This window comes from Eublepharis macularius, chromosome 5 (assembly GCF_028583425.1).
Source record: "Eublepharis macularius isolate TG4126 chromosome 5, MPM_Emac_v1.0, whole genome shotgun sequence".
NCBI lineage: Eukaryota > Metazoa > Chordata > Lepidosauria > Squamata > Eublepharidae > Eublepharis > Eublepharis macularius.
In genome coordinates, this window is record NC_072794.1 from 137,180,178 (window position 1) to 137,208,174 (window position 27,997).

At 40.7% G+C, this 27,997-nt stretch overlaps 1 protein-coding gene across 2 annotated transcripts; it reads left to right on the plus strand.

The window, feature by feature from the left end:
- The first annotated feature begins 903 nt into the window (after positions 1-903).
- IFT52 (intraflagellar transport 52) lies at positions 904-26,880 on the plus strand. Of its 2 annotated transcripts, none has more exons than XM_054980736.1 (14): positions 904-971; positions 3,726-3,850; positions 7,563-7,650; positions 8,531-8,660; positions 9,659-9,734; positions 9,851-9,922; positions 11,389-11,515; positions 13,048-13,134; positions 15,494-15,562; positions 16,253-16,407; positions 16,949-17,036; positions 17,993-18,101; positions 25,309-25,454; positions 26,556-26,880. In XM_054980736.1, the coding sequence occupies exons 1-14, from the start codon at positions 954-956 to the stop codon at positions 26,601-26,603; spliced, it is 1,338 nt and encodes a 445-aa protein (XP_054836711.1). In that variant the 5' UTR covers positions 904-953; the 3' UTR covers positions 26,604-26,880. The 2 variants fall into 2 exon arrangements, with proteins under 2 accessions (XP_054836711.1, XP_054836712.1); XM_054980737.1 differs by lacking the exon at positions 904-971 and adding an exon at positions 4,912-5,026 and having other exon boundaries at positions 3,770-3,850.
- Positions 26,881-27,997: the final 1,117 nt, after the last annotated feature.

The window sequence follows — 27,997 nt, forward strand, 5'->3', positions numbered from 1 at the left end:
GTCTACTAAGGAAGCAATAGATATTACACTTCTTCTCTAGGAGGCAGAAAAATGTCAGTGAGAGAGTGGAGAAAGAGCAGAGATGTGGCTGCTAGGAGAGGCTGTGTCAGGAAGCGTTGGAAACAAAATCTCAGAAGGATCGGGTGGGTATGCAGTTGCCTACATTAAGCTTTGAACAGGAGGGAAATAGGAATAGCTACAGTTTCCCACAAACAGGGTAAAAGAATGGCAAGACCAGGTTCCTTAGCTGCAGTGTGGAGTAGGGGTTAGAGTGTTGGATTAGGGTATGGGGTTCAAATTAACCCATTCTATCATGGAAGTTTGCTGGGTGGCCTTAAGCAGACACTCTCAGCCTAACCTTGCAAGGTTGTTGCCAGGATAAAACTGGGGAGAGAAAAATGATGTACAGCGCTTTGGGGCACCATTGAAGAGAGAGGAAGAGTGCACATGAAATCAGTAAGGAAATAATTTTAAGAGCATGCTTCTGTCAAGAAGGGAACGCTGACTTTCGAAAGCTTACATCCTGAAAATCCTGTTGATCTCTAAGGTGCCACTGGATTCATATCCTGCTATTCTACTGCAGACCCTCCCAAAACGACACTATCCAGCTTTACAAGGGGGGCTCAATTAAACTCCATCTCACCATTCACCATCTCTATGGTCCTTTCCAAAATAAAATATTTTAAGGCAAGGCCTGAACTCCCTGCTGCTGGTAAGAATGAACGGTGCTATTAATGCATTCACAGCTTTTTTTCTTTTTAAAGGCGGTGCTTAACGCTATAACGGCGCCTCCTCCCCAACTTCTAGATTTGCCCTATTCGACTTACGTCGCCTTCCCTCCAGAATGGGAGCCGCCTTAGACGCATGCGCAACAGGCGGGGCGTCGCGTTGCTAGGGCGGGAGCGGCCCTTGGTTACCGTGCTCTGTTGCTCGTTCGGCGGGGCCGCGAGAAGATGGTGGCGACTCCTCAGGTAAATAGGCTACCTTAGGACCTTCTCTGCGCAAGTTCGGCTTCCACGGGAACGAATTATGTTCTTGAGGACACCCCCCCCCCCATTCAGGCCGTTTCGAGCGAAATAGAGCGCGTTAGCGGACACGATTTACTTTCGCCTCATACACTGGAATGTCCCTGCCCACTTACGTCAAAGTAGAGCGTCCCTCTTCGGCACCCTGGCCGGATTGTCTCTCTCCCCCCCCCCCCGCCCCCACGCCTTTACCCAATAGGCAAAGCTTCACCTGCTAATGCCTTTCTATGTGTTTAGTCGCTGTGCCTGAGTTCCCTTCCCAAAAGCCCAGTTGTAAACTGATTAATAGCATACTTAGTGGTTGGGATCCTCCAAGGAGCTCAGGGCGGTGCTCTTGATTGTCAGATTGACCAGTTTAATTTTCATAGTTGCAGGTGGGTAGCCGTGTTAGTCGAAGAGCGAGATTCGAGTCCAATTACACCTTAAGAAACTCTAAAGTGCAACTGGACTTGAATCTTTAATTTTCATGGCTTCCTTCCCTACATGATAAGGGTACTGAGTATTAGTTGTTAAAGATCTTTCACAGAACAATAATTTCCAAGGTCCCCTGAAGACTGGAAATTGCTGTTAAACCAGTTTTAAGTCTATAGTGTCAATAAGTATGTAGTGTGAATATGATCAAAAAGAGTCCAGTAGCACCTTTAAGACTAACCAATTTTATTGTAGCTTAAGCTTTCGAGAATCAAGTTATCTTCGTCAGATGCATGGTACAGAAACTGGTCAAATATAGAAGAGGAGGGGGGGGAGGGGAGGAGAGAGAAGATGCAATTGCAGTTTGCAATTGTAGTTTGCAGTTGCAATTGTAGTTTGCAATTGCAGTTTGCAGTTGTAGTCTTAAAGGTGCTACTGGACTCTTTTTGATTTTGCTACCACAGACTAACACGGCTAACTCCTCTGCAGCTAGTGTGAATATGTGCTCTGATGCTACATGGCTTATGTATGTCAGGGCATATATAAAGACTATCAGAACTGTAGCATTACCATATCTATCTATCTATCTATCTATCTATCTATCTATCTATCTATCTATCTATCTATCTATCTATCTATCTATCTATCTATCTATCTATCTATCTATCTATCTATCTATCTATCAGAACTCTGCCTGTCTACCTATATTTAACAAATGGGTGCTGTGAGTCTGTTTATCTGTTCTTGGAAGATGAAAGGTTTCTATCTTGTTCTGCAATATGTTATGCTTCTTGGTTTGCAGTCAGTTGCTTTTATGACTTTTGAGTTTCTGTCACAGACAAAACTCTTAATTCTGTGGCGGTATGGTCCTCCCCCTTGCCCCAATCAGAAACCCTACAGAAAAATCACTTGACAATAAAAGTGTCTCTTTAATAGAAACTCCAGTATAAGAATTTTGATTATCCTAACTCACAACATGCCCCAAATAATCCTAATGTAAATGTAGCATTGTGTCACACTGGTAGCACTTTGGCCCAGAAAGTTATTGAGATTAAATGTCATGGATTGCAGTGGAACTTTTAGCTCATAAAACTGGGGTCTGTATTTCAGCATCTATTTATTTTTAAAAAATTTAACCCACAGTCTGCTCCATACAAAGTGACTTTCAACTACAATAAAATAGAATATGAGCATAAAATCAAAGTTGGCTAACCATGATAAAATACATCAGTCACACGCTATTTAACAGCAACTACCTTCTCAACTAAAAGAACCATTAAAAAAACAGCAATCCTATACAGATTTGCTACTCAGATCTGTTCAATGAACAGATTGTCCATATTATTCCCAGCAAAGTGTTCTGTAGCAGTGCCGCCCTAAGCAGAGTCACGGCCTTCTAAGTCCATTCAAGTCAGTGGTTTTAACAGGGTGTACCTCTGCTCAGGATTGCACTATGAACCTACAAAGCCACCCCCCATTAAAGCTCAGCAATACAAAATACTAACATTGTGTAATTTCAGTCAGGTTTCAGAATCTAAAGGCATGCTCAAAAGAACTGCTTTACACAATTACTTGTGTATACTCTGTACACCTCACCTGGCAAGCTTTTCCAAAGGGAGGGTGCCATTACTGAGAAAGCCACAGGTCTTACAATGGCCATATGTTCCTGAAAGTAGGGTACAGTTAGCTCAAGGTGGTGTGTGCCAGTAAACTTGCCAGCAGGCCAGTACAAGGAGAGGTGGTTCTTCAAATACCTGTTTTCTAATATTTATTGGACTGCATAATTTATTGTTGCGTAAACATATTGTTGGGAGGGAGGGCAGCATGATATAGCCTGATCTCATCAGATCTCAGAAGCTAAGCAGGTCAGTACTTGGATGTGCAACTACCATGGAGGAATCTGCAGAGGAAGGCAATTGCAAACGACCTCTGCTTCTCACTCATCTTGAAAGCCCCTTGCTGGGATCAGCACCATAAGTTGGTTGCAGCTTGATGGCACATACACACGCATACAAACATATTGTTATTCTAAACATTGGCAGCAAAATTCTAACCTGAAAACAAAATTTGAATTGAGCTTGCTATTTTGATGTCATGATGTATCTGCCAGAATAAATTTTTTTATCTAATTTGATTAGTACAGATATGTATGAGTAGATTGTTATTGTGGGGTATTCCATAGTAAGTATGGATGTCTTCACTTTAAAAAAGAAAAAGAATTAGGTTTTTTGCTTTTAAAAAATTGTTTGGTTTTTTCCCCTTGTCTATATGACTCTGTTCTTCTTTGAGGTAACTATGGAGGGAGATCTTCGGAATATAATCATCTTCAATGCTTCCAAAAAGGAGGTTTTTACTATCAATACTGGCTATAGGATTCTCCAGAAAAAGCTTCGTAGTAACTGGAAAATACAGAGGTGAGTTGAGTTTGCATTATTTGTGCTCATTTTTTTACATTTTTGTCAGTTACATGGGATTATCCGCTGTTATATAGGGTGTGATGGTGAGGCATGGTTATGAACAAGTCATCTTTTTCTAGATCAGGGTTGAAGTTCAAGGAAGGTGTAAATATGCATGGGAGTAATGAGATTTGTGTCTTTCCCTCTGTAAACTCTTGTCTCATCAGTGTCAAAAACAATAAAACTACAACTTTTTGAAAGTTAGCATGGTGTAGTGGTTAGAGTGATGGACTAGGACCTGGGCAATCCACTCTGCTTTGGAAGCTGGCTGGATGACTTTGTGCCTGTTGAACACTCTTAGCCTAACCTACCTCCCAGGGTTGTTGTGAGGATAAAATAGTGAAAGAGAGAACGTTGTAGGCTATTCTGGGTCCCCATTAGGAAGAAAAATAGAGTGTCAAGGAAGTAAGTAAATAATTAAATAAGGAACAGATTGAGCTGTTTATAGCAGGCTTTCCCCCCTACTAAATTGTGACTAAATATGGGTAGTCCCACATTCTGCTCTCATCTCAACCATGAATTCATCAGTTGGTCATAGGCAAGTTACTATATTCTCAGCATCAGCCCCTTATCTATAATGTGGGAGATAACTGGGCAAGTGAAGTGAGATATTAGTTTAGCAGTGCTACTCAGTTTTCAGTATTACGTTTTTTCTAAAATGATTTGTAATGTAAGCTCCCTTAAATATTAAACTTGTAACAAATGTTCAGGACTCAGACCAGCATTTAAAGATCAAATACCAGCTTAACTATTGCAACCATTTTCAAAGTGAAGAAGGCAAATTATTATGTAAAGTGAAATCTGATTTAAGTTTTGAAATATTTAATGAAAGGTGATGTGCATATTCTGTGCCACAGTTCTCTAGTTCTGGTTCTTACTCCAACTTGTGTCCTGCATTCATTTTCAAATGGGTGTGGTGAGAAAGATGCAAAATGTATTGTAGTGTGACATCTGCTTGAAGTCTGAGAAATGGGAAGGAAAGTTGCTGTGCATGTTCAGGACGCAATTCTGCATTTCAGGTTTGAACCTCATCTCGACCCCAGTACCTATTTTCAAGGGGGCCAGGAAAGATGTTTAAAAAAGCACTGTAATGTGATTTATTTCTTGAACACTGAGAATTCACAATGAAACTTGGTATGTACATTTATGACATGTTCTCCATTTAAGTACAAGTTCAACTCCCGCCCCTTACACAAACAACACTAAAGATGAAAGTATAACATTTCCATTGAATATTGGACATAAAGTTTGTGTGAAAGTTCAAGACAGAGATTTACAATGTCAACAGTTGTTGATAAAATGTAGGATTATGTTTTGCTTCAATATCTCTATTATGTCTTGGATCCTTGCTAATGCTATGTCTTCAGACTTGTATATGTTTACCTTATTGTATTGGTATTGTATTTAAATGTACTTACTTGATACTGATTGTATTAACCTCATACTGTGTAATCCGCCTTGAGTCTCAGTGAGAAAGTCAGACTATAAATGAAGTAAATAAATAAAAATAAATAAACATCTCATAATTAAATCTCTGAAATGCTGTAATATTGTTCAACCCTACAGGCCTGTTGCAAGAATTATTGGAATGATATGTCAAGCTCTTTGAACTCTTATATAAATGCTAAGGTATTATTAATACCATAACATGGAAATGTTGAGGAAGAGAATAGATTAAAAAAACTCTTTTCAACACTCTTCTCACTTGTTGCTTTCCCCCCCCGCAGTTGCATGGCTGCTTGCAAAACATACCCTCCTTCCCAGGTGGAAAGAGACCATGGCTGTCTCTACCATCTCTTTAAAAACAGAAGACCAACTTGCTAAACAGACATTAGCAAGAGAGAACATATATCTCCATGCTGTGAAAAGTTTCACTTGTTGATTTCTGCTCATCAGGTTGAAGTTGAAGGCATAGGAGTAGGTCAAGTTGTTTTTTTTCTGGTCTCTCCTGAGTCGGAAATAGCATTACAGTGGTAGTCTATTACTCTTTATCCCTGCCATTTGAAACCAATAGAGAACTAGGATAGCCCATGATGCTCTTTTTTAATATTAAAAATAATGCTGAGCTAATCTTTCATGTGCTGGAGAGAGTGCTGACCAGATGGTTTTTCTTTTTTCTGGTTCCTGTGCTTTTAACAGCTTTGTGAGAAGTATAGATGTAGAAAATGAGATTTTCTGAATTATTGTACTTGTCTATTAGAACCGCCTGCTGCATTTCTCCTTATTATACAGCTGTTAAAAGCCATGTGATCCCTACTAGGAAAAAAACATGTATACTTAAGCACTAGAGTTTTCCATTCTTGGGCCTTCCAAGAGGTACACGTAGGTGTAAGTATATCAGTCCTGTAGTACTGAGAAATAGATTGGCAATGGAAAGCACTAGCTGCAGCCTGCTTTTTCTGAGCAATAATTGCTGTTTATCTTGTGCAACTAAGTCAGTGGACAGTTGCAGCTCCGGAGGATAAATAAAGTACATCAATCAAAAATAGGTCTAACTGTTAACACTAAATGTATGAAATTAAATATTATTATAATCTTTTTACTTATTAATACTACTGTGCATGTACAGTTGTCCCTCCCCACCACTGCTGAACCTTAGCCAGCATTTGTGTATCTGGAATAAGGGGAAAGGCTTCCATCTCTCCCCACTCCCATTGCAAAGGTACCCAGAGGAAATCAAGCTGGACATACAGAAAAGGTGGTGGTGGGGGGGGGAAACCATCACCTCCAACTCACTAAGGCCAGTTTGTTCTTTTCCTGGTGGCTGTTGAGGTTGAAAGGGTTGGTTTTACTCTTCTCCAGCAAGCTTGCTGTGGTTGCCAACAACCTGGAGGAAAAAAATGCCCTGCCTCTTTAACAGAAGTTTAATAGGATGTTATTTATGTCTGCCATGACAAGTTTCAACTGGTCATTTCAACATATGAAACATCTGTTTAACAGACATTTTTTTTTCTTCAGGTTGTTGGCAACCCTAGGAGAATAGAGATTCTGGAGAAGGGTGGGGTGGGGGTTATTGGAGAGGACAGGTCTTTCCCTGGTATATCTTATGGAGGATCACTGCCTACCCATTCTTTAGTCCAGTGGCAGCTGTTTCAGATTGCAAGCCATCTGACAGCCATGAGTCTGCCTGGCAGCCACAAACCTTTCTCACTTTCCTGGAGCATGGGGCAAGTCTTACATTGGAGAACAGTGCTCAGAAGAGCCACGTGTGTCTCCCAGGCCCCTGAGGGAGTATCACTATGTTACAGCAATGACTGTCATACAGTTTAGAAGACACTATAGTAAATGGGGGGGGAGTTTCATACTGGATGCAAATCTATGAATGTATGTTTAATAAAATGTACTTGCCCATCATATTGCTTCAGTTCGTTTTCTGTACAGTGTCAGTTCAAACAGAACACAGGTTTATGCAATGAAAAATGGGTGGTAATTCTAGACCCCCCCTATTTCTGTAGTTAAAATAGAAACTAAGAACACTTTCTTAGATGTTTGGTTTCATAATGATACTTGAGGTAATGCAGTCTAATGTTGAAAATGGAATTCTTCAAATAACTGAAAAAATTGAATTATGTTGATTGTTTTTTCTTTTTTAATCACTTGTAGTTTAAGATATTTAGATGACTTGCCTTTGTGAATGCAGAGTAATATGTTCTCATTTATATGTCCCTAGTATGAAAGATGAAATCACTTCAGAGAAGTTGGCTGGGGTAAAACTATGGATTACGTCAGGACCCAGAGAAAAGTTTACAGCTGCTGAAGTATGTTGCAGTCATAAATATCTCAAAATAGTTTAAAGTCTTCTTTATGTATTTCTGGTTTATGTATTTATTTATTTTCTTCTGATTTATGTATTTATTTATTTAAAATGTTTATATACCTTCCTTTCTCCCAGGCATATTCTGACCAAAGGTATTTTTCTAGTGGATTGATTTAATGAACCGCTTTTCTGATGTAACAGCTGTTGGGATTCAGTTATTCTTTCTATCCTTGTCTTTGGGATTCATAGGAGAAGAGCAGGGTAGTGCAAATGTGTATTGGGCTTTCCAGGTACTATAGTAAAGTTGTTGACCAGCAAATGCCTTAAAGCCACATTGTATGTCATGAGTAGGCAAAAGATAGATTGTAGTTTTCAGGTGGACTCCTGACCAATTATTGATGGGCCACCTGCTGGGAGCTTGGACTTCTGGGGAAAAAATGGATCTTTTCCTGATCTTCTTTTGTTACATACTCTCATACTCATTTAATTCAAACACTTTATTGCTGTTTACATACGGTGACTATGCACTGTAGCTTCATTAATTGAAAACATAAGAGGATTCATTCCTGTGAAATAAAAAAGTTAGGCTATGCAAGACTGAAGTCATCCCATCTCTTTTTGTACTCCAGATAGATCATATGGCAAGTGCAACAGCATAAATCCTTACTTGTGCTGCTAAAGCTTAAAGACAGTCTTCAGGATTAATTTGTTAGGCATCTTCTGAGAAAAACAGGATGGGATTTCTTAATCAAAGAGGTGTCAGTGCTTGTATATTATATAGATGCTTGTAAATCTGAGTATATTTATTTTCAAAGATAATTTTTTCCTTTTGGGAAAGTTAGATTAGCTCTTCTGATTATCAGGATTTTTTTTCTTCTTAGTTTGAAGCTCTGAAGAAGTATTTAGAAAGTGGTGGGGATATCTTGGTGATGCTGGGAGAAGGTGGTGAATCCCGATATGACACCAACATCAACTTCTTACTGGAAGAGTATGGGATCATGGTCAATAATGGTAATAACTGAACTGAGACTTTCTTCTATTGTCAGTCTTGAGAATGTTTGCAGAATCTGTAGACAGAAAGTGAAAACAAGTGACCAATTTAATAACACATGTTTTGTTGTTTTAATATCCAGAACTGATGCTGATAGACTAAAAGAGAACTAGTTTGATTGTGGCTTTGCCAGTTGTCTTTCTTTTTCTGCTAACTTTGAAGGAAAAATTAATACTATTATAAATTGCTTCCATACGTATGCAGTATTTAATATGGCTGCGATCCATGCAAGTGAAGAGGTGCAGAAAACTGTCTTTCAGGCTCTCAGTAAACATCCATTACCAGACCACCTCCATGATTGGTGTGCCTTGACAGCGGCACTGCAACTTGCCAGGCCTTTTGTTTTAAATTAAGGTCTGTTACTCCGTTAGGCTACTTCCAACAGGAATAGAACAGTGTGTGAGGGCCTAAGCAAGAGCAGCTTTCTAATGTTCTCAGTCATTAGTTTTCACTTTCGGGACACAGTTCAGATGACAGTATTGTCCTTCAGGGTTCTGTGCAGGCTAGTGGTACACTTCCACTTCTGCAAAAGCTCTACCCTACTTTCTTTCTCTCTCGCTGCCTGGTCCAGCCATCCCATACCCCCTGAGTTTCTTACTCACATTCATGGCATGGAAGCTCCCCCCCCCCCCAAAAGACGAGTTTTCTTAGGGAGAAGGAGGTCCATGCTGCAAATGTGTTTGGAGCATTGAAGGTGTCCTAGGTGGCCATCAGAGGCACATCAAGAACAAAGGAACCAATACAACTGTTTTTTACCCTGTTCTCTCTCTGTGCAAGGTTACAGCCTGTATTTTCATTATGACAATTTTCTTGCACCGTTGCTGTGATTAGGAGCACGCTTCTTTTTCTTGATCTGTCACAAAGAAAATTGCTTCACCTAATGCATCTGTTTCATATGTCATAGTTTTCAACATGGTGCTGTAGTAGGAAAAAAATCATCATTTTTTCCTTTATTTAGATGCTGTGGTAAGGAATGTGTATTATAAATACTTCCATCCTAAAGAAGCCTTGATTTCCAATGGAGTTTTAAATCGGTAGGTCTTTGATGGTGGAGGATATGTGATTGTTCAGTGTATTGAGTGCAAATTTTAAGTTGTATAGTAGTTATATAATAGTTTCAAAAATCTTACTGTGTGTTTCCACCAAAAAGGGAAATCAGCAGAGCTGCAGGAAAAACAGTGTCTGGAATAATAGATGAAGATAACGGTGGAAATGATTCTCAGTAAGTATATGCCTCCCCACCTTGAATCACTTTACAATTGCCACAAATCTTTAATATTTTCTGAATAAATCAGTATGTAGAGGGAACTGCTACTAACGTTTAGAATATTCTAGAGAATGTCACAGATTCTGTATATTGCATCTTAAAATTTCCATCATTTTAAAGGGAGTTTATCTCATGAAAATCCAGCGTTACATACATTTGAAGAATATTTGCTTTCCGTTTACTGAAATAGAGATACACATTTTTTGCATGTGCACTCTGGACATATGAACTGGATCCAGCCAGCTTTTTTCCTTAGTCTTACCCAACTCTCCTCTTTACTACAGTTCGCATCCCACGTGGCTTTTGTTCATGCAGGTCCTATTATTTTCAGCATTGGCTTTTTGGGTGGCCAAAGGGAACCTTTCCTCTTTTTTACCAGCAGAAAAGCTGCTTGGGTCAAACTCCATAGTCTGTGCAGAAAAAAGCAAAACAGGATTTTAATACATTCTAAAGTCTGATCCTATAGTTATTTCTACAGTGCATATGAAGATTAAATGACAAGGAGTCTTGTGGCATTTTATCGAATTTATTGTGGTATAAGCTTTTGTGAGACAGAGACTGATTTGTTAGGTACATAATGTACTTCACGTAAAATAAAACACACAAGGAGAAAGGAGAGAAAAGACACACAAGCAATATGATTTTAAAATATCAACTCCTTAATTAGAAGCCAAAGTGAAAATAAATGTTTTGGCTTAGTGCCCAAAGAGAGTAGAATAGATGCAAGGGGCAAGGGAAGGAATTCCACAGGGGCTTGGAATGTGGTGCCACCTATATGTGGATGACACCCAGCTCTGTTTCTCCTTAACAGCTGAGTTGGCTGGGTCTGAACAGAAGCTTGGAGATGGTGAGGGGATGAATGAGGGCCAGTGAACTGCAGCTCAGCTCAGACAAGACTGAGGTACTATTGGTCAATGATAAAGCTGCTTGCCAATTAAGAATTCAACCTGTCCTGTAGGAGGTTTCACTCCTCCTGAAGGAGCAGGTTTGTTGCTTGGGGATGTTGCGAGATCCTAGTCTATGCCTGGCAGCACATAGTACCTTTTATTAGCTGTGGTTCAAAAAACATGCTCTGACTAAAGCGATAGTGCTTTGATCACATCCAGGTTAGATTAATGTAATTTGCTTTACTTGGGGCTGCCTTTGAAAATGGTCAAGAAACTTCAATTGGTCCAAAATGCTGTCAGGGCTCAGGGGTCATATACAGGGATTATATCACTCCAGTGCTGAAAGATCTGCACTGGCTTTCCATCTGTTTCCAGACTGGAAACAGACTGGAAAACATTGCATGTAGCCCATTGATGAATCTAATATCCATTATGGCAACACAGTATTAAACTTAGTAACTGGGATATTGTTAATAAATAGGCCCTTTTATGAAATGTTCATAATGTTTATGACAGTCATGTATATTTTTGTAGGGCTCTCACATTTGTATACCCATTTGGTGCCACCCTGAATGTGATGAAACCAGCAGTTGCTGTTCTTTCCACGGGATCTGTCTGTTTTCCTCTTAATAGACCCATCTTGGCCTTTTATCATTATAAGGTACCAAAAACGACATTATTTAATTGCATAACTTCATACATAACTCTATTATTTGTATTTATGTCCAGCTTTATCAGAAAAGGATCCCAGGTTAGCTGCTTTTTTTGCTAAAGGCTGAGCATGTGACCTTTGAACAGTTAAGGCCTATGATATTTTTAGCAAATGGTTTTACACTGGCTAGTTATTCCAACTTTCCCCTGGATTTTCAAGTGCGTGCTAATCATAATTACAATATATATGAATTTTAAATTCCTTTCAAGACTAAAAACAGTATAGTAAATACTTCCCTTCCCTGGACTTACAATCTAATGTTTTATTTCTTTTTAGCATGCTACCACCCTTAATTTGCTGAAAGCAATTGACTTAGATTTTGATTCTGTAATGAAATTTTGATTTTTTAAAAAAAGATTAAGGGTTTTTTTTGGTATATTGAAGCCAGTCATTTAATTTTGGTCAGAAATTTCACGTCCCCAAAACCTGGAAAGAGCAATGATGTGGTAATATGTAAAAATTCAACTAACATGGATTATAAAGAGCATAATTTGGCATATGCACATACATCTTATCCCCAGAACCATTCCAAGTAAAAATGCTGTGCAGTAATTTTTTTCCTCCCCCATGTAATTCTGCATATACATGCTGTCCTTTGTATAATTCCTTTTGGTGTGAAATAGATTTGCAGATAGATTCATGGTGTTCTGCACACTGAACTTTTCTGTTTTGGGAAATATCTGACCTTTCCTACAGTGGTATACTCACAGGGATCTAAAGAGCTCTGTGCTTAGGTTTCCCAGATTTGGCTTTCTGTCGTCAGCTCCTCATGTAACTTTGCAAAGCAGCTTTCTGGGAAGAACAGCAGACTTCAGTAGGAAGGAGGTGATATTCACAAACCCTGAGCACAAGTAGAAGCTCTGCCTGGAGTTCTTTGGAGGCTGGCTACTTGTCTATCATACTTTTCAATGCTTATTTTTCCTGCCTAGGGTGACTGGATAAATTGAATGGCATGAGGTACTGGGTAGGAGAATCAGTCCCTAACAAGACATCTCTTTTTCCCTTGTCTTGCTGGAGTAAATGATACAAAAAAAGCTGCAGGAAGAGGAAGAAGAAAATGGTAGAATGTTGGTCAGGGTGGAGATTAGAAAGAAAATCTGTAATCTGTTTGAGGAAAAAAAGGAGGTAGGGAAAGAAAGGTGATAGATTACCCATACTCCATATTAAGTTAATGGGGAAAATGTGAACTGAAAAACCAAAAGAAGATACTTAAATGTATAGACAGTCATGTGTCTTTGGCAAGCACCAATCAGTCTTTCATAGCAGTAGTAGTAGGAGAACACCCGAAGCAAGTGCTCAGATCTCTTGGGAGACCAAAAGTTTTTGCGATGGCACCACTAATACAGCGTAAAAAATTAATGGAGTATTTTATAAAACCTATGGCTGATAACAGAATGCATTGATTAATACTTAGAGCAACATTTGAGATCCTCTTCAGGGTATAACTCATAAAGCATTTTCTGTTAATTTTTGTTGGCCAGAATCAAGGTGGAAAGTTAGCTGTGCTAGGATCATGCCATATGTTCAGTGACCAGTATTTGGAAAAGGAAGAGAACTGCAAAATAATGGTGAGCCTTTTTTGCAAATACCTTGTAACTTGTTATTAGCTTTTTTAATATCATGTGTTCTCATGTTCACTTGATCAGCTTTTCTCAAATCTTAGAAAACATAACTGTTATAAAACTGAATGATGTGAGTTTATTTTAACCCAGTGTTGTTGGCAAAGCTCTGGGAAATATTGGCCCAGGCCATATTTATATATATATATATATATATAGAGAGAGAGAGAGAGAGAGAGAGAGAGAGAGAGGGACACCACCTCTGGGAAATATTGGCCCAGGCCATATTTTTATATATATATATATATACACACACACACACACACACAAATATATATATATATATATATATATATATATATATATATATATATATATATATATATATATATATATATATATATATATATATACAGAGAGAGAGAGAGAGAGAGAGAGAGAGAGAGAGACCACGCTTTGTGGTAGAGATTTCTAAGAGTTCACCTCAGGAGTAAATTTTACTTTCTTATTTTTCTCTGGAACTTTCAACCTTGCTGCTTAATTACTGTCTATATTCTGCCAGGTGTGAGATTCATATAGATGGCAAAGCTTTGTAGGTTGAAAAGAGCACTGAATATCTCAAAGAAACAAATCAAAGAATGGTTGAATAATGATTTAGTAGGAAATATAGCACCCTGACCTGGATGGGCCAGGCAAGCCCGGTCTCATCAGAAGCTAAGCAGAGTCAGCCTTGGTTAGTATTAGATGGGACACCTTCAATGAAGAACAGGGTTGCAGAGGCAGGCAATTGCAAACCACATCTGTTAGTCTCCTGCCATGAACACCCCACCAGGGCTATGACTTCATGGCACTCTCCACTGCCACCAGGAAAAACTGCAGATTCATATATATTAAGAAAAACACTCTGGCTTAGCAATATGAGGTAAATACCATGAAACAGGGGCCGGTACAGCAACCATCAATAGATAAAGAAATCATTCTTAGAAACCAAAGGTAGGTCTTTTTCTCAGCTTTCTCAGTCAATCAGGGCAAAGACAAATACTTGACAACAATTTGTAGTTATGAATAAGAGCTCCTGGTTTGGGGTGTGTGTGTCCCTTTAAAGGTTATTGGTGAAGTATGTTAATTCCGCAAGGTAAGAAATATCTTCAGAATCTACATGCAGGCTAATCCTGTGTATCTTTACTTGGAAGTAATGCACATTCAGTTTATTGGGGCATAATTCCCATGTAAGCGTAGATAGAATTGCAGGCTTTTATTTTGATCAACAATAAATTCATCAATATGCAACTTAAATGAAGAGGAGAAAAATGATCTGCTGAGAATCACATTTACAAAATTAATGCCTAGTCTGTGTCCACTCCATAGAAATCACTTCAAGCAGCCTCTAGTTTGCTGTGGCTGCAACAGGTAGAACAATTCAGCATGTGGACCATCCCTATCACAGAGAGTATTTTTGTGTTGCCATTATGAATATCTGGTGGTCGTTCAGGAGTTTTTACAGTAAAAAGAAAACAGTGCAGATGTCAGGCCACCCTTCGACATTAAAGCTGCTGTGTTGTGCAACCTCTCCAGGCAACCTCTATTTGTTGGCTCTAGATACCTAAATAGGGCCTTTAGAAAACTTTGGATATCTCTATCAGCAAAACCCAGATTTAGATTCAAATGTGAAAAAGACAACGATAAGAGAGTTTTGAAGTGTACAAGCAAGAATGGATAATCTCAAAGGTACCATTTTGTCCCTATAGAGATTTTATAACCCATATTTTATTTATTCAAAACATACCCTGCTTTCCCACAAAAGTGCATGATGCAGTCAGTAAGCAACTTAAAATAATCAAGATACAAAAAATGCACACAGTTCTCCTCTCCTGAAGGCAATAAATCAATATAAGAAAATTGGAATAGAGAATATAGGTGCAAATATGCTGCATTTATTAGTACAGGCATTTTTAAATTTTCCTCATGCTAATTTAGTTTAATTGATTAGTGAAACTCTTGTCCTTTGTTCAGCACGTCCTAGTCATGAGTCATTTATTTATTTAGTATTTTATTTTATTCGACTTATTCCCCGCTCTTCCTGCAAGGTATAAATCAAATATTGAAATTGGTATCCATCCAGGAATCATTTATTGTAAGTATCTTTTGCTCTGGTGTCCATTCTATGCACATAAATGCCTTCCTTCACAATAAGTTGCATAAGCTGTATATCATTGGCTACTGCGTGAGACAGGATACTGGACTAGATGGACCATTGGTCTGATCCAGCAGGGCTCTTATGTCGAGGATCATCAACTTTTCTCATGAAGTTTTAATGTAAATCATCCTGATAATACCACAAATTTAGCAGAACTCTGTGGTTTCTTAGGAGGTACTTTTCCAATGGCTTACAACAAGCGACATCCATTTAAACCAGATTGATGCAGAAGATCCAGAGGTAAGAAAATCTGGTTTTTAACTGTTATCTTGTCTGTAATAAGCTTACTGTATTTCTGTATTTCTTATATCTTTACATACCAAAGGAAGCTTTGGTAATCTTGAATAACGAAATGTCACTATTAATTCTGGTACTTGCAAAGTTCCTTCAGTGCTGTGATTGTGTCTCTCTTAAATTTCTTCTCCACTTGTAGTAATGTCACATTGTGAAGTATGTATAGTGGGAGAAACAAGTGTTGCCCAGGGGTTTAACCAAGTGACCTATTTTGCAATGACAAACAAAACATTATCAAAATAAATATAAATCTTGAAGAATATAAAGAAATTGGATTAGATCCAGCCAACATTCTTGCTCAGTCTTACTTAGTTCCCCTCCTTACTACAGCCCTTGTCCTACATGGCTTTTAGCCATACAGTACATGATTCCCAGCGTAGCCTTTTTTACCAGTGTAAAACCTTGTTGGATCCAACCCTTTAAATGTATTTTGACTAAACAAATAAAAATCTGTTTCCTGTACCAATATGTGTTTGTAGAAATTCTGACGGAAGTGCTTCCCTTCCATGAGAAGGAGAAGCTGCAAAATATTACTTCTTGAAGGAATAGTCTATTTATTTTGTTAAATGGTTCCTTATCTTACTGGGAGTGGCCTGCTATTAGTTCCAGCAAGCTCTGTCTGCTCTGATTTTTCAGATATCTGATTATACAATGCTTCCAGATATAGCCAGATTATCAGAGCGACTGCGAGTCTGTCTGCAGGAGGGAGATGAGAACCCACGAGACTTCACAACACTTTTTGACATGTCCACTTACCAGCTGGATACTACAGCACTTCCCAAAATAATCAAGTTGGTTTCATCATCATCTTCATTTCATTTTAAAAATTAAAATAATGAGGTGATTCTCACAAACTGGCTTGTTATGGGGTGAGCCTTGGACACCCTCCCCCACCAGCTGGGAAATTACTAATTCTAACTTTCACAGGAAACTAGTTTGATATGGACCAGCCAGAACAAACTGATTTGTTCCCTCCAAATCAGGATTCCAAACTGTAGTTTAATCTTGGTTTGGAGAATAGAAAACAGATCATAGTTCTAGGGGGAATCTTTGTATGAGCCTTTTTGTAGCTCTGTTCAAGAAATATTAATTATGTAGTCTCTTTGAGAATTGTACAGTAATAGAAATAATCCTTTTGATATATTGGGGAGTTGAATGCTTTAGTAACTGTTTAGCTTATTGAGAATAGTTCTTACATTAGATAAGACAGCATACACATTTATTAATTGCATTTGTCAACTGGATGGTATTATGTGAAGTGCCTGTCGTTAGATATAAGCATGTTTTCAACCACCTTTTACTTTTTTGTTTGCTGATGTGAATTCATTGTAGGTCTTATGAACAGTTGAATGTGAAATATGAACCGCTTCAGCTAATTCAGCCTCGGTTTGAAACTCCACTACCTGCTCTCCAACCAGCAGTGAGTAACAATGTCATTTGTTTCTATTACCTCACTCAGTGAGTATATAAGGAGAGAGAATGTATTTGTAATCTGGGCATTGGACAAGACAGGAACAAACAAGGTTTATGAAGCAGTAAGACTGCAAGATTCACTTTATAAAATGTCAATCTGGCAGTAGTTGAAGTGGGCATTAAAAGTGATTTTAGTAAGAAGGCAAGCAAGATTATGTGAGTGTTTGGGGAGGGAGCTCAAAATGTATGGGATACAAAGGATGTAAGCAGGACATCTGGGCAGTTGGTATACCAGTTAACCTCTCAAGAACAAGGCAAGAAGAAATAAGAACAGAGCTGTAAGATGAAGCAGAGCCATGAAGGCCCTTGTAGGTGACAACTTCTGGTATTTTGGGTGGAGGGAATCAATAAAAATGAGGGAACAGTTGACATAAAGTGTTCTATCTCCATTCCTCAAGTCATTGCTTGGGTTGAGCATCTGTTTTGAATAAGATGGTCCCAGGTTCAACTTCTGGCATCTTCCGTTAAATGGGCCAGGCAGTAGGTGATGTAAAAGACCTTCACCTGAGATACTGGATATCTGCTGCTAGTCAGAGAAGAAACACTGACTTTGATAGACCAAGGTAGTATCAGGCAGCTTCATCTGTTTATGTGTAATCAGTACTCCCAAACTAAATCTGTCTTAGATGTCATTCCCATAATTAAACCAACTTCTTTAAGTTCAGGTCATGGATTGAGCATACCCTGGCTAGGTATACCAGTCCCTAAAACCCCAGAAGGGGCGGGGGGAGAAAACGATCGAAAACCAGTTTTTTCCTTTTCACCCTAATATGCTATGTCATTGCTTTTCTGGAAATTGATGGGCCTTGGCAGATGGTTTGATCAGAGCCTGTACCAATGCTGTTTGATTTGTACAAATAAGGATATGACTAGACTTGATAGTTCATACTCTTCTTGTACTAGGTTTTTCCACCTACCTTCAGAGAACTACCTCCTCCCAGCCTAGACCTGTTCGATTTGGATGAAACTTTCTCTTCTGAGTTGGCTCGTCTTGCCCAAATAACAAACAAATGTAAGTAGGGCAATCATTTGAAACTGAGCATGCTAAGCTTATAATAATTTGCAACAAAATAAACTCCTTCCAAATTAATATGGTGGTGACATAAAATAGGTTTTTCACAATGCATTAAAAACTTTTGAACTTTAAGTACATACCAGTTCTACTCTGTTGAGTTTTAGTTTCAAACTAGAGTGGGAAAAAATTAGGTCCTTAACTTTCTACATTACTTCAAATACATAACTGATAGACATTTTCTATCCTATACATTTTTACACAGAAGTAAGTCTTGTGGTATTCAGTGGATGTTAGTCCTAGGAAAGTGTGCATAGAATTGCAGTGCTATATTATAAGGCTATATCTCAATGTCTGCTTTCCTGATTACTTATCTACAGTGCAGTCCTGTGCAGAGGAACTGCAGTCTGAGCTCATTGAAATCAGTGGGGCTAGGCTGGAGTAAGTTTACATAATACTCTGCTATGCATTCCATAAACTGCTTTTTCAAAAACATATATGTTACTGATTTCATAAAAATACCTTCCTTATTAGGAGAAAGAAGTTGGTCACAGAAACGTTGGGGGGGGGGGGTTGTATAGCCATTTTTGTGAATCATATGTAACATGTCAATGACTATGTGAAGGCACAGTTGTCTTGTGCTGCTGGGAGAAGTGTGCACTTCACATCCAACATCTGGACTTGCCTTCAGTCGCGGCATGTTTATATCTTGCTGACTGCACACTCTTGGCAACCTGATGAGGTAGGAATTCAGTGTCAGGCTGGATGAGATGGGGGCTGCTGAGCTGGTTCCTGCCAGGCTTTGTTCCATGTTAAGGTTCTTGATGAGCTGCGCAGCGCGGACAACATCTCTGCTGCCAGTGAGAGGCAATTAGTACAGTGGGTAGGCAAGGATGTCACCACGGGCTGTATGGTGACCTATGGCAGCAAAAGCATCTGGGCAGCAGTAGTGTGAAAGTAAGCCTCGGTTGTGTTTACTGTGTGGCCCACAAACTTTTACCTCATGGTGAGGGACGCACTGGGTCTGGATCTGAATCCTGTGCCAGAAGCATGTCCTGGCAGGCGTACCGGAGCATTGCCTGATCAGTGACGTAAGCACTTCCTGTAACTCTAGCCATGCCATGCTTGAGTGGAGCAGCAGGCTGCCTCACGGTGTGGCTCTCGGAGAATGACATTAGGAGAGGGAAGAGTCAGTTCAGCCAAGAGGACTGGCTGACAATCTCTCAGATGGTGGAGGTCCTCAGGCCCTTAAGGACTTCACTGTCATGGTCTTGTCTGACACAGCAACCCTGAGCCTGGTCATTCTTTTGATCCAAATACTTCAGAGGAAGATGGCCTCCTTTCTGGACCCAGGATGTGCAGACTTTGTTTCAGCAGTGTGCATGCTCATGAGAAGGCTGCAACAGAGAATTGAGTCCCACTTGCAACTTCGCACCAGGAACAGGTTGTACATGTTTGTGACCTTGAGCGACCCACGCACCAAAGGCAGCATTGCTGAGCAGGCCAGGAAGCTCACCAGCTTGAGAGACAAGCTCTCTCAGCGGGTGCAGCATATGCAGGCCAGGAGGGCAATTTAACCCTCCCTTTCACTTTCTGAGCCCTTCCTCGGGAAAGGGATCTTATACTAAGTTGTTACTGTATTTTTGCTTGCCATTGCTAGTATTTGTGCTGGGTTGGTGGTTCATTTGTATGGTTGATGTCGGTACATGGTTCTGTGGTGTTACCACGTTGGCCCTGGGTTCTGCCTGGCTTCTCTGAGTGATACTGATTCTCTTGGGCTCGTAACACAATCCCTTACTTCAGTTTGGTTCTGCTGAGATTCTCTGGTTTGACATTGGTTCTGCTGGGCTTTCTTGGTTCAGCTTGCATGGGAATGGGTCTCTGGCCAGTGGTTGCCTTTCGCCAGTGGTGGCCCAGTGTGTTTGGTTTAGGTTTTTCCCTGGAAAGCCGGCTTGGAATCTCCCCCATTGGGAACAATAGAGAATAGTGGGAGCAGTTTGTTCAGAGGGACAAAGAATTAGACCCCTTAGTCCAGTCTTCTTGAAACTTGGATGTGTGTGTGTCTTTATTGGGCAAGAAGGACTAGATTCCCTGCAATTTGGGTGGAATTTGCTTGAAAAACACCCCACAGCCCCCCCCTGGATATTTTCCCCCATAGAGAATAATGGAGATGAATGTATTCAAATTGCTGAATAAAACTTGGATCCGAATACTAAACTGATATTTTTGGACTCTGATAACCAGAATACTGAATATATATGATATTCTGGATACCCAGATACAAATATTCCCTATTTTGTGTGTGTGTGTGTGTGCATGCATGTGCACACGTGTGTCCTTGTATGTGCGTACCCCCCTACAATCCTCAGGTTGCTACCAGTGCACAGCCCACTAGGGCAGTGTTGCCCACCCTATGAGTTGGGACCCAAAAGTGGGTCGCAGGCCATCTACCGCTAATGGCAGCCCCTCCCCTGCACCTTTCTCTTTCCTCATCTTCCTTGCCAGCTTCTCCCATTCTTGCCTCGTCCTCCCTCTTTGTGACAATAATCAGGAGGCAGAAAGCTATCTGGAAACAATAACTTTACAATAGTAGCTGGAAGAAGGGGTGGAAGGCTGGAGAGTAGGTGGAAGCTGTTCAGCAAATGGAAAAGAAAGAGGAGGAGAGAAAGAGGTGTGTGTGAGCATAGATTGTATCTTGGTGCTGCTCCTTCAGCATCCTAACCTCTTGCTCAGCCACCTGCAGTGCCTCATTGCCCTCTACCTGCTGTGGGAGATGTATTGCTGTGAACCACTTGCCATCCACCTCTTTGCCAACATACCATCTTCCCACATCTCCTCAACCCAGTGCCCTTTCCAGCTCCTTCTCAGTCCCTTGGGCCAGCCTTGGAAGGGTCACCATGTGAAGTAAATTTGGACATGTGGGACACTATACCTAAAAGGTTAGGGGCATTGCTCTATACAAGGAGGACACTGTGGTTCTGCTCAGCATGTTGCAAGCAGGGAGTGTGTACCAGCACTGCCGGCGCCAGGGTTTCTGGCGCCTGTGGCCACCCTCCCATGCGCGTGTGCACAGTGCAAGCAGGGGACCCAGACTGCGTGATGACATCATCACGCAGCAAAGCCAGGGCCATTGGCCGGTGGGTGGCTGGGGTGGCACGAGGAGGCTGCCCGCGCTCCGCACACCGCCCTGGCCGCCTGCTGTGCCTGACCCGTGGCTGCTGTGCCCAGCTGGGGGCATGTGGCAGTGGCGGCAGTGTGGGGCTAGCCAGCTGTGGCAGCGCAGGCCAGGCACGCCAGCTCCGTGGTGCACGCCTCCGCCCCCGGCACCCCCTCTGGCCTTGTGTACCAGGGATAGGCACATTGGAGCAGCCTAGGGAATCAGACATCCTCAACAATAGAGCAAATGAAAATTTGAGAATGGTACATATTTGTTGTGGAGAAAATCAGAACCCCTCTTGTAGTATATTTAGTTTTTCTTTCTCTTCTCATTTTTCCTTCTTTCCTTTTTTATGCTTATACATATTGTTAGTTTGATTTGTTTGCTAGTTGTTTGGAGTTTTTTTAGTAAGTGTCTATGTAACAGAAAAGGGCTGCCTATGTAGAACCATCATCTTGCCAATGAGATGAGGGGCCCTCTTCCCTGCCTGTTGCTGCCCATCCTTTGGCACCCTAGAGCCAGCCACACCAAACATCTCCATCGAAGATGCTTGGCATTCCATCCCTAGAGGAGATCGGGAGTCCCAGCACCAGAGCAACTCCCTTCTTGGCTGGCTGCACATCCACCCTCTGGGTCTCTCCCTGAAGAAGCACTGCCTGGTGGTGCTTCTTCAAATGATTCCTGAGCCTAGTAGTCAAGAGATGACCCTGGTCTTTTCCTCCTGATATTAGCCCAACACAGTTGGCACTGGGCAAAATGGGGATCCTTCATCCTGTGGCAGTCCTTCCAGACCATGGAGCAGGAATAGGGGTACCCAAGCTGACTAGCAGTTACAGGCATTACTGGAGCCAGCTCCTGTGAGGGGCTTGGGGCAGACACACCATGGGGGTGAAACAAAGAGATGCCAGAGAGAAGGGGTTGAGATGGCAGCAACTTGGAGTGCACCTCCATCTATTCCTCTTGCATCAACTCCACTGTCTCTGCAGAAGGCCTGCAGGACTCTGGAAGAGCCAGAGATTGGATGCCTAGTCTCTTTCCCATTTCCTCCAGCAGCCTCTGAGTCTCTGGGGCACACTTGAGAGGCAGAAGATTCTTGTCCCCTAAGTTCAGCCCAAAAGACAGTTCAGGCTCCTCCTCCTCCTGCTGAGTTAATACAGCTGGTGGAGACAGCAAAACCCTGCCTAGTGCCAGCACCTACCTCATGCACCTTTGCAAGCTGCAGTCCCAGATGACAGCCTCAATGAAGAGGGCCTCTTCATTGCACCATCCCAGACAAAGAATGGAGTGGGGAAAGGCTGCTGTAGGGCAGGCGTCTGCACAGGTGGGGGAAAGCTGCAGCCCTCCCCCTTCCCTCGGCTGTAGTGCTCTTCTTTGTAACCTTTCTCCCAGATTCCTGGTGCACTTTCCCTCCTGTTGCTCAGTCTGCCCCCTTGGACTGGTAAGCTAACTGTACTACACTGCATTCTGAGTTTGAGCCCTAAGTTACCTGCTCCTGAACCTAAATCACTAATCTGCTGTCCTTGACTTTTTCCTGAGCACTAGCCTGCAATTGCCATTATTTTCAAATCCCACACAACCTAATTTAAAAAAAACCCCTGACTTAAGAAGACCCTTGCTGGATCAGACCAGTGGTCCATCTAGTCCAGAATCCTCTTTCACACGTTGGCTAACCAATTACTCTGGAGGGCCAAAAACAGAGCATAGAGGCCTGGGCCTTCCCTTGATGTTGTCTTCTGGCACTGGTATTCAAAGGTTAACTGCCTGTGAATGTGGAGGTCCCCATAGCTGGTAGCCACCGATAGACCGTCTTCATGAATCTGTCTAATCCCTTTTTAAAACTGCCTGTGCCTGTAGCCATCATTACATCCTCTGGCAGTGAGTTCCACATCTTAACCACTTGTTGTGTAAAGAAGTATTTCTGTGTGTGTGTCTTGTATTTATTGCCTATCAGTTTCATTGGATGCCCTCAAATTCTATCATTTGAGGAGAGGGAGAAAAAGTTCTCTCTGTTCACTCTCTCTATCCTGTGCATAATTGTATAACCCTCTATCATGTTCCCCTCTTATTCATCCTTTTTCTAGATTGAGAAGTCCCAGACTCTTCAGTCTTTCATCATAAGAAAGGCTCTCCAATTTTCTAGCCTAAAAGCTGGCTATTTTTTGTTACTACAGCCTGATATGGAAGTATAGAACTCTTTAAAAAAACCCACTTATTTTATTTTTCCTAGCTTGTAAGAAAAGCCTAATCAACCACCACCCCCCACCCAAAACTAAGATAATCCCTGCTCTTTCTGAAAACTTGAGTTCAATTTTTGGAAGACTAAAAGGTCTAAATGTCTTGCAACATAATACTTTTCTGCATGGGAATGCACTGGTTTTAATGTGCTCATTGCAGACACACGTCAACTGAGAGGAACTGCTTCCCTTTTAAAACAAGAGAGCTCAAGTGAGCTCAGAACAGTACTGCAGGAGGAAAGGCCCCTGCCCTTCCCCTAGTGCCATTTTCTTGCATGAAAACTGTGTGCAAGGGGAGTTATGTTACTGATTTTATGCAAGAAAATGGCTTGGGAGAAGGTAGGAGCAATTCCCTCCCCTTGGGGTGCTATTTCGAACTTGTTTGAGCTCTCTTTTTTAATGAAACAGTTTCCTTCAGCTGAAATGTGTCTGCTAGGAGCACATTACCACCAGTGCATGCCTATGCAAAACCATCATGTAGCAAGACCCTAAACCCTGTTTTTTAAAACCATCTGGCTTCAATTGTTTTGAAGCCCAAGTCAGCCTAATAATTTTTTTAAAAGTAAACCTATGCTTGAGTCTCAAAAAGTAAACACACCTGACTTATTATTATGTTGAAATCCTAACAAAAGACTATTTTTTTTTGTTTGGAGAACACTTACTGAACCCGAAAGCGAAATTTATTTTGTTTTTTTAAAATACCTAAACCCTCACCTACAGTTAACTTTTATTAAAACCTGACCAGAAATTTCCTTCAGAACAGTTTTTTCAAACCAACAGGAGCATCCCAACCCCCCCACCACTAAACCATTCCCCCCCAAAAAGACAACAGAGAAGGATATTTAAAACAACTATAGAACAAACCATAACAATGCCAAAACAAAACAGCAACAACTTGCCCCCCAACACAAACCCTTTAAGAATTACAGTGCAGAGCAGTTAAAATTAAAAATTCTAAAACAAGTCAAGAGACCCAAAGAAAACATGCACAAGCCTTTAAAATCAAAGCAGGACAAAACAAAACCAAAGGTATTTTTAAAAAACAAGAAAGACACCCCCCCCAGTGCAGCCACCAGGCAACCCCCCCCCCCCCAAACTGGGAAATTGGTAATAATAATCTAAAGTGCAAACCAGTTGTGGTACAAAAAATGAGGGCCTTCCCAAGCAGGGAACAGAAGTAAGTAATCCAAGGCACAGACAGGCCAGAGTCGTGCGTGTGTGTGTGTGTGTGTAATTTATAGTCCACCTTTCTCACTGAGACTCAAGGCGGATTACACAGTGTGAAATTAGTACAGTCAGTATCAAGGACATTTCCATAAACAATGCCATAGGGTAGATAAACACAAGTTTACAAAGTCATAGTGGTGCTCCAAAAAGCCTCACCCTGACATGGAGTCATGCTGCAGTCAGGCCTGCTTTTCTTCTTCTTCGCTCATTGTCAAAAAGCTGTGGGCTTGGAGAGAACTGTTGTGATTTGGCAGACAGTTGGCACTCCCCCTAATGTATGATCTCGTTTGCCTGGGAGAGCTGCCTGTCTCCTCACTCCTTCCTATTGCCCAGGAAACCTATAAAAAACAGGTCTGGGATCCTCAAAATGCCATCCCTCGATATTCCATAATATTTCAAGAAATATTCAGGATCTGGATATTGAGAGTCCTAAATATCACCTGGCTACACCCAAAAGATTCCAATACAGTATTTTGGGGGTATACATTCAGAACAGATATATCCAAGTGCACATCTCTACTTGTGAGGCTTAATACAGAAATTGCATTTCTGTATTATAACAGTTATTTCATTTGTGTGTTGTTGTTAGGTGCTGAAGAAGACCTGGAATTCTATGTCAGAAAATGTGGTGATATTCTGGGAGTAACAAATAAACTCCCAAAAGAACAGCAAGATGCCAAACATATACTGGAGCACATTTTCTTCCAAGTAGTGGAGTTCAAGAAGGTGAATCGGGTAAGATATTAGGCATTTTCATGTATGCATATATGTCTGATGATTCAAGGAAAGAGGCAGGTTTCTGGGAAGCCAACTCATTCTTGACTTTGGTGAGCTGCTATGAAGGCACCACATTATTAACCAGAAAGTAGAATTTAACAATGTATTTAATAAAAAACAGTTGAGTACTCTGTTCCAGCATCAGCAAGCGCTAAAATTTCTCCCATTTAAAATTTTCCCAACTTCTTTGATTCCACAGTACTTCTTATAGCCCAACCCGTCCCCTTTGAAGTTACTCTGATACAGTATTATGTCTGCACCAGTGGCCACTCTAACATTGGCCCAGTTAAACCATGTGATATGTCATGTTTTTAACCATAGTTAGTTTTGAAGTCAGCGGTCTTAGAAAAGTGTAATTCTGTTTTGGATAGCAATGTGAGTGTCATTGATAAACCAAATCCAGATCCTGCCTTTAGGGACCCTAACTAACTGTAATGAGCAGAATGGTCTGCATTAGACAATCAATCTGACCATTGTTCGTTTATGAAATGATGTTTTTTATTATGTTTAAATTAAATCTGTAATTAGCTGAAAACAGATTTTCAAAAAGTTTCTAACTATGGTTGTAAACTCTGGTTGAAGCTGATTATAGTTTAGTATTAACATTAGTGGAGAAAGGAAGAGAGAAAGAGTAACAAGCCCTCTAGCATTAGGAGTTTGGGAATAATGTTGTCTGCATTGGTTCATACAGTTAGTACAGGGGCTGAAGACGTCGACTCTGTCATCCCAACTCTCTCATCACAAAAAACAAGAGTAGATACACGCATGCATCATTCTTTAAGTGGAGTTACAGCAAAAGCTTTGTTAACCAACACCTGTTTAGCTGGCATGTCAGCTGAGCCGCTCAGGTGATGCTGGCAAAGCCAAATATACTGGTTAGAATGTTGCTAGCATCAAACACATTGGATCTTTGTTGCAGCAGCAACTACTGAATTCCAAAAATACCAATACTAATTTAAAATACCTTTGTTGGCATTTAAAATTTGCAAATGCAGAGAAGTAAAAGAGCTTCTCATGTAATTTGTACAGCGTTTGATAAATATATTCCTCTTCTTAAAGGAACAAGATGTTGATACAAGTGAAGCTGGATTCCAGAGCAGTTTCTGAAGCCCTATGTTTTTCCTGACTGAAGTTTATGACTCCACTGGCAGTGGGTGGGGTGTCATAGCCCACTGTCTTCCATTGTATATTTGCTCAATAGATCAAATATTTCTTGCCATTTTCTGTGCCCAATAATATCTTGTATGTATGTAGATAGTCTAAACATGCAATGCCAAATGAGTGATTGCCATATAGGCGGCAATAATTTTGATAAGTTTTTATGTATGAGCATTCCATATTTGACCAGTTTCTATTTTTTTTAAAGTAAAGATATCATTTTGTACATCTTGAAGTCCTTGCCTCTGAGTTTTTTGTTTAAGATTTTTTCTCACAAAGTTTCTGTATGTGAATGACATATATGATTCTATTCTCCTGGTCATATAACAAAGGGAATCCATAGAATCATAGAGTTGTAAGCAGTTTTACAGACAATCTAGTCCAACCTCCTGCCCAGTGCAGGAACAGCCTTAAAGCATCCCTGACAAGTATTCGTCTAACTATTCCTTGAAGACTGCCAATGGGGAGGAACCCACTACATCCCTAGGCAGCCAATTCCACTGCTGAATTACTCTTAACGAGAGGAAATTTTTCCTAATGTCCAGCCGGTACCTTCCCTCCTGTAGTTTAAACCCATTGTTTCGAGTCCTATCCTCCATTGCCAACAAGAACAGCTCCCTTCCATCCCCTAAGTGACAGCCTTGTAAATACCTTAAGAGAGCCGTTGTGTCTCCACTCAACCTCCTCTTCTCCAAACTGAATGTTCCCAAGTCGCTCAGTCTCTCCTGGCGGTGCTTGGTCTCTAGGCACTGATCATCCTAGTTGCTCTCCTCTGCACCTGTTCCAGTTTGTCCACGTGCTTTTTGAAATGAAGCCTCCAGAACAGTACAAAATACTCCAGGTGAGGCCTGACTAATGCTTTTATATAGTGGGATAATGACATCCTGTGATTTGGATGTTATGCCTTTGTTGATACACCCCAAGATTGCATTTGCCTTTTTTGCTGCTGCATCACACTGACTGCTCATATTTAGTTTCCCATCCACCTGTATCCCAAGATCTTCACATGCATTGCTATCCAGAAGTATATCCCTCATCCAGTATGCACGTCTTGCATTTTTGTTACCCAGGTGCAGAGCCTGGCACTTATCCATGTTAAATCGCATCTTAATCAAATCTGCCCACTTTTCCAGTGTGTTCAGATCTAATTGAATTCTTTATCTTCAAGAGTGTTATCTACAAATTTAATGAGTAATCCCTTCACACCTTGGTCCAGATAATTTATAAAAATATTGAGAAGCACTAGGCCCATAACCGAGCCCTGTGGCACTCCACTGGATACCTTCCTCCAATCAGATGTGATGTCATTGACAACTACTCTTTGGGTGCAATTATCCAGCCAC

Excerpts from the sequence above, each read along its gene's own strand:
- IFT52 (XM_054980736.1), top strand. Across the intron at positions 13,135-15,493 it reads AAGAGAACTGCAAAATAATG|GAGGTACTTTTCCAATGGCT; the intron begins GTGAGCCTTTTT and ends GTGGTTTCTTAG. Across the intron at positions 17,037-17,992 it reads TACCTGCTCTCCAACCAGCA|GTTTTTCCACCTACCTTCAG; the intron begins GTGAGTAACAAT and ends TTCTTGTACTAG.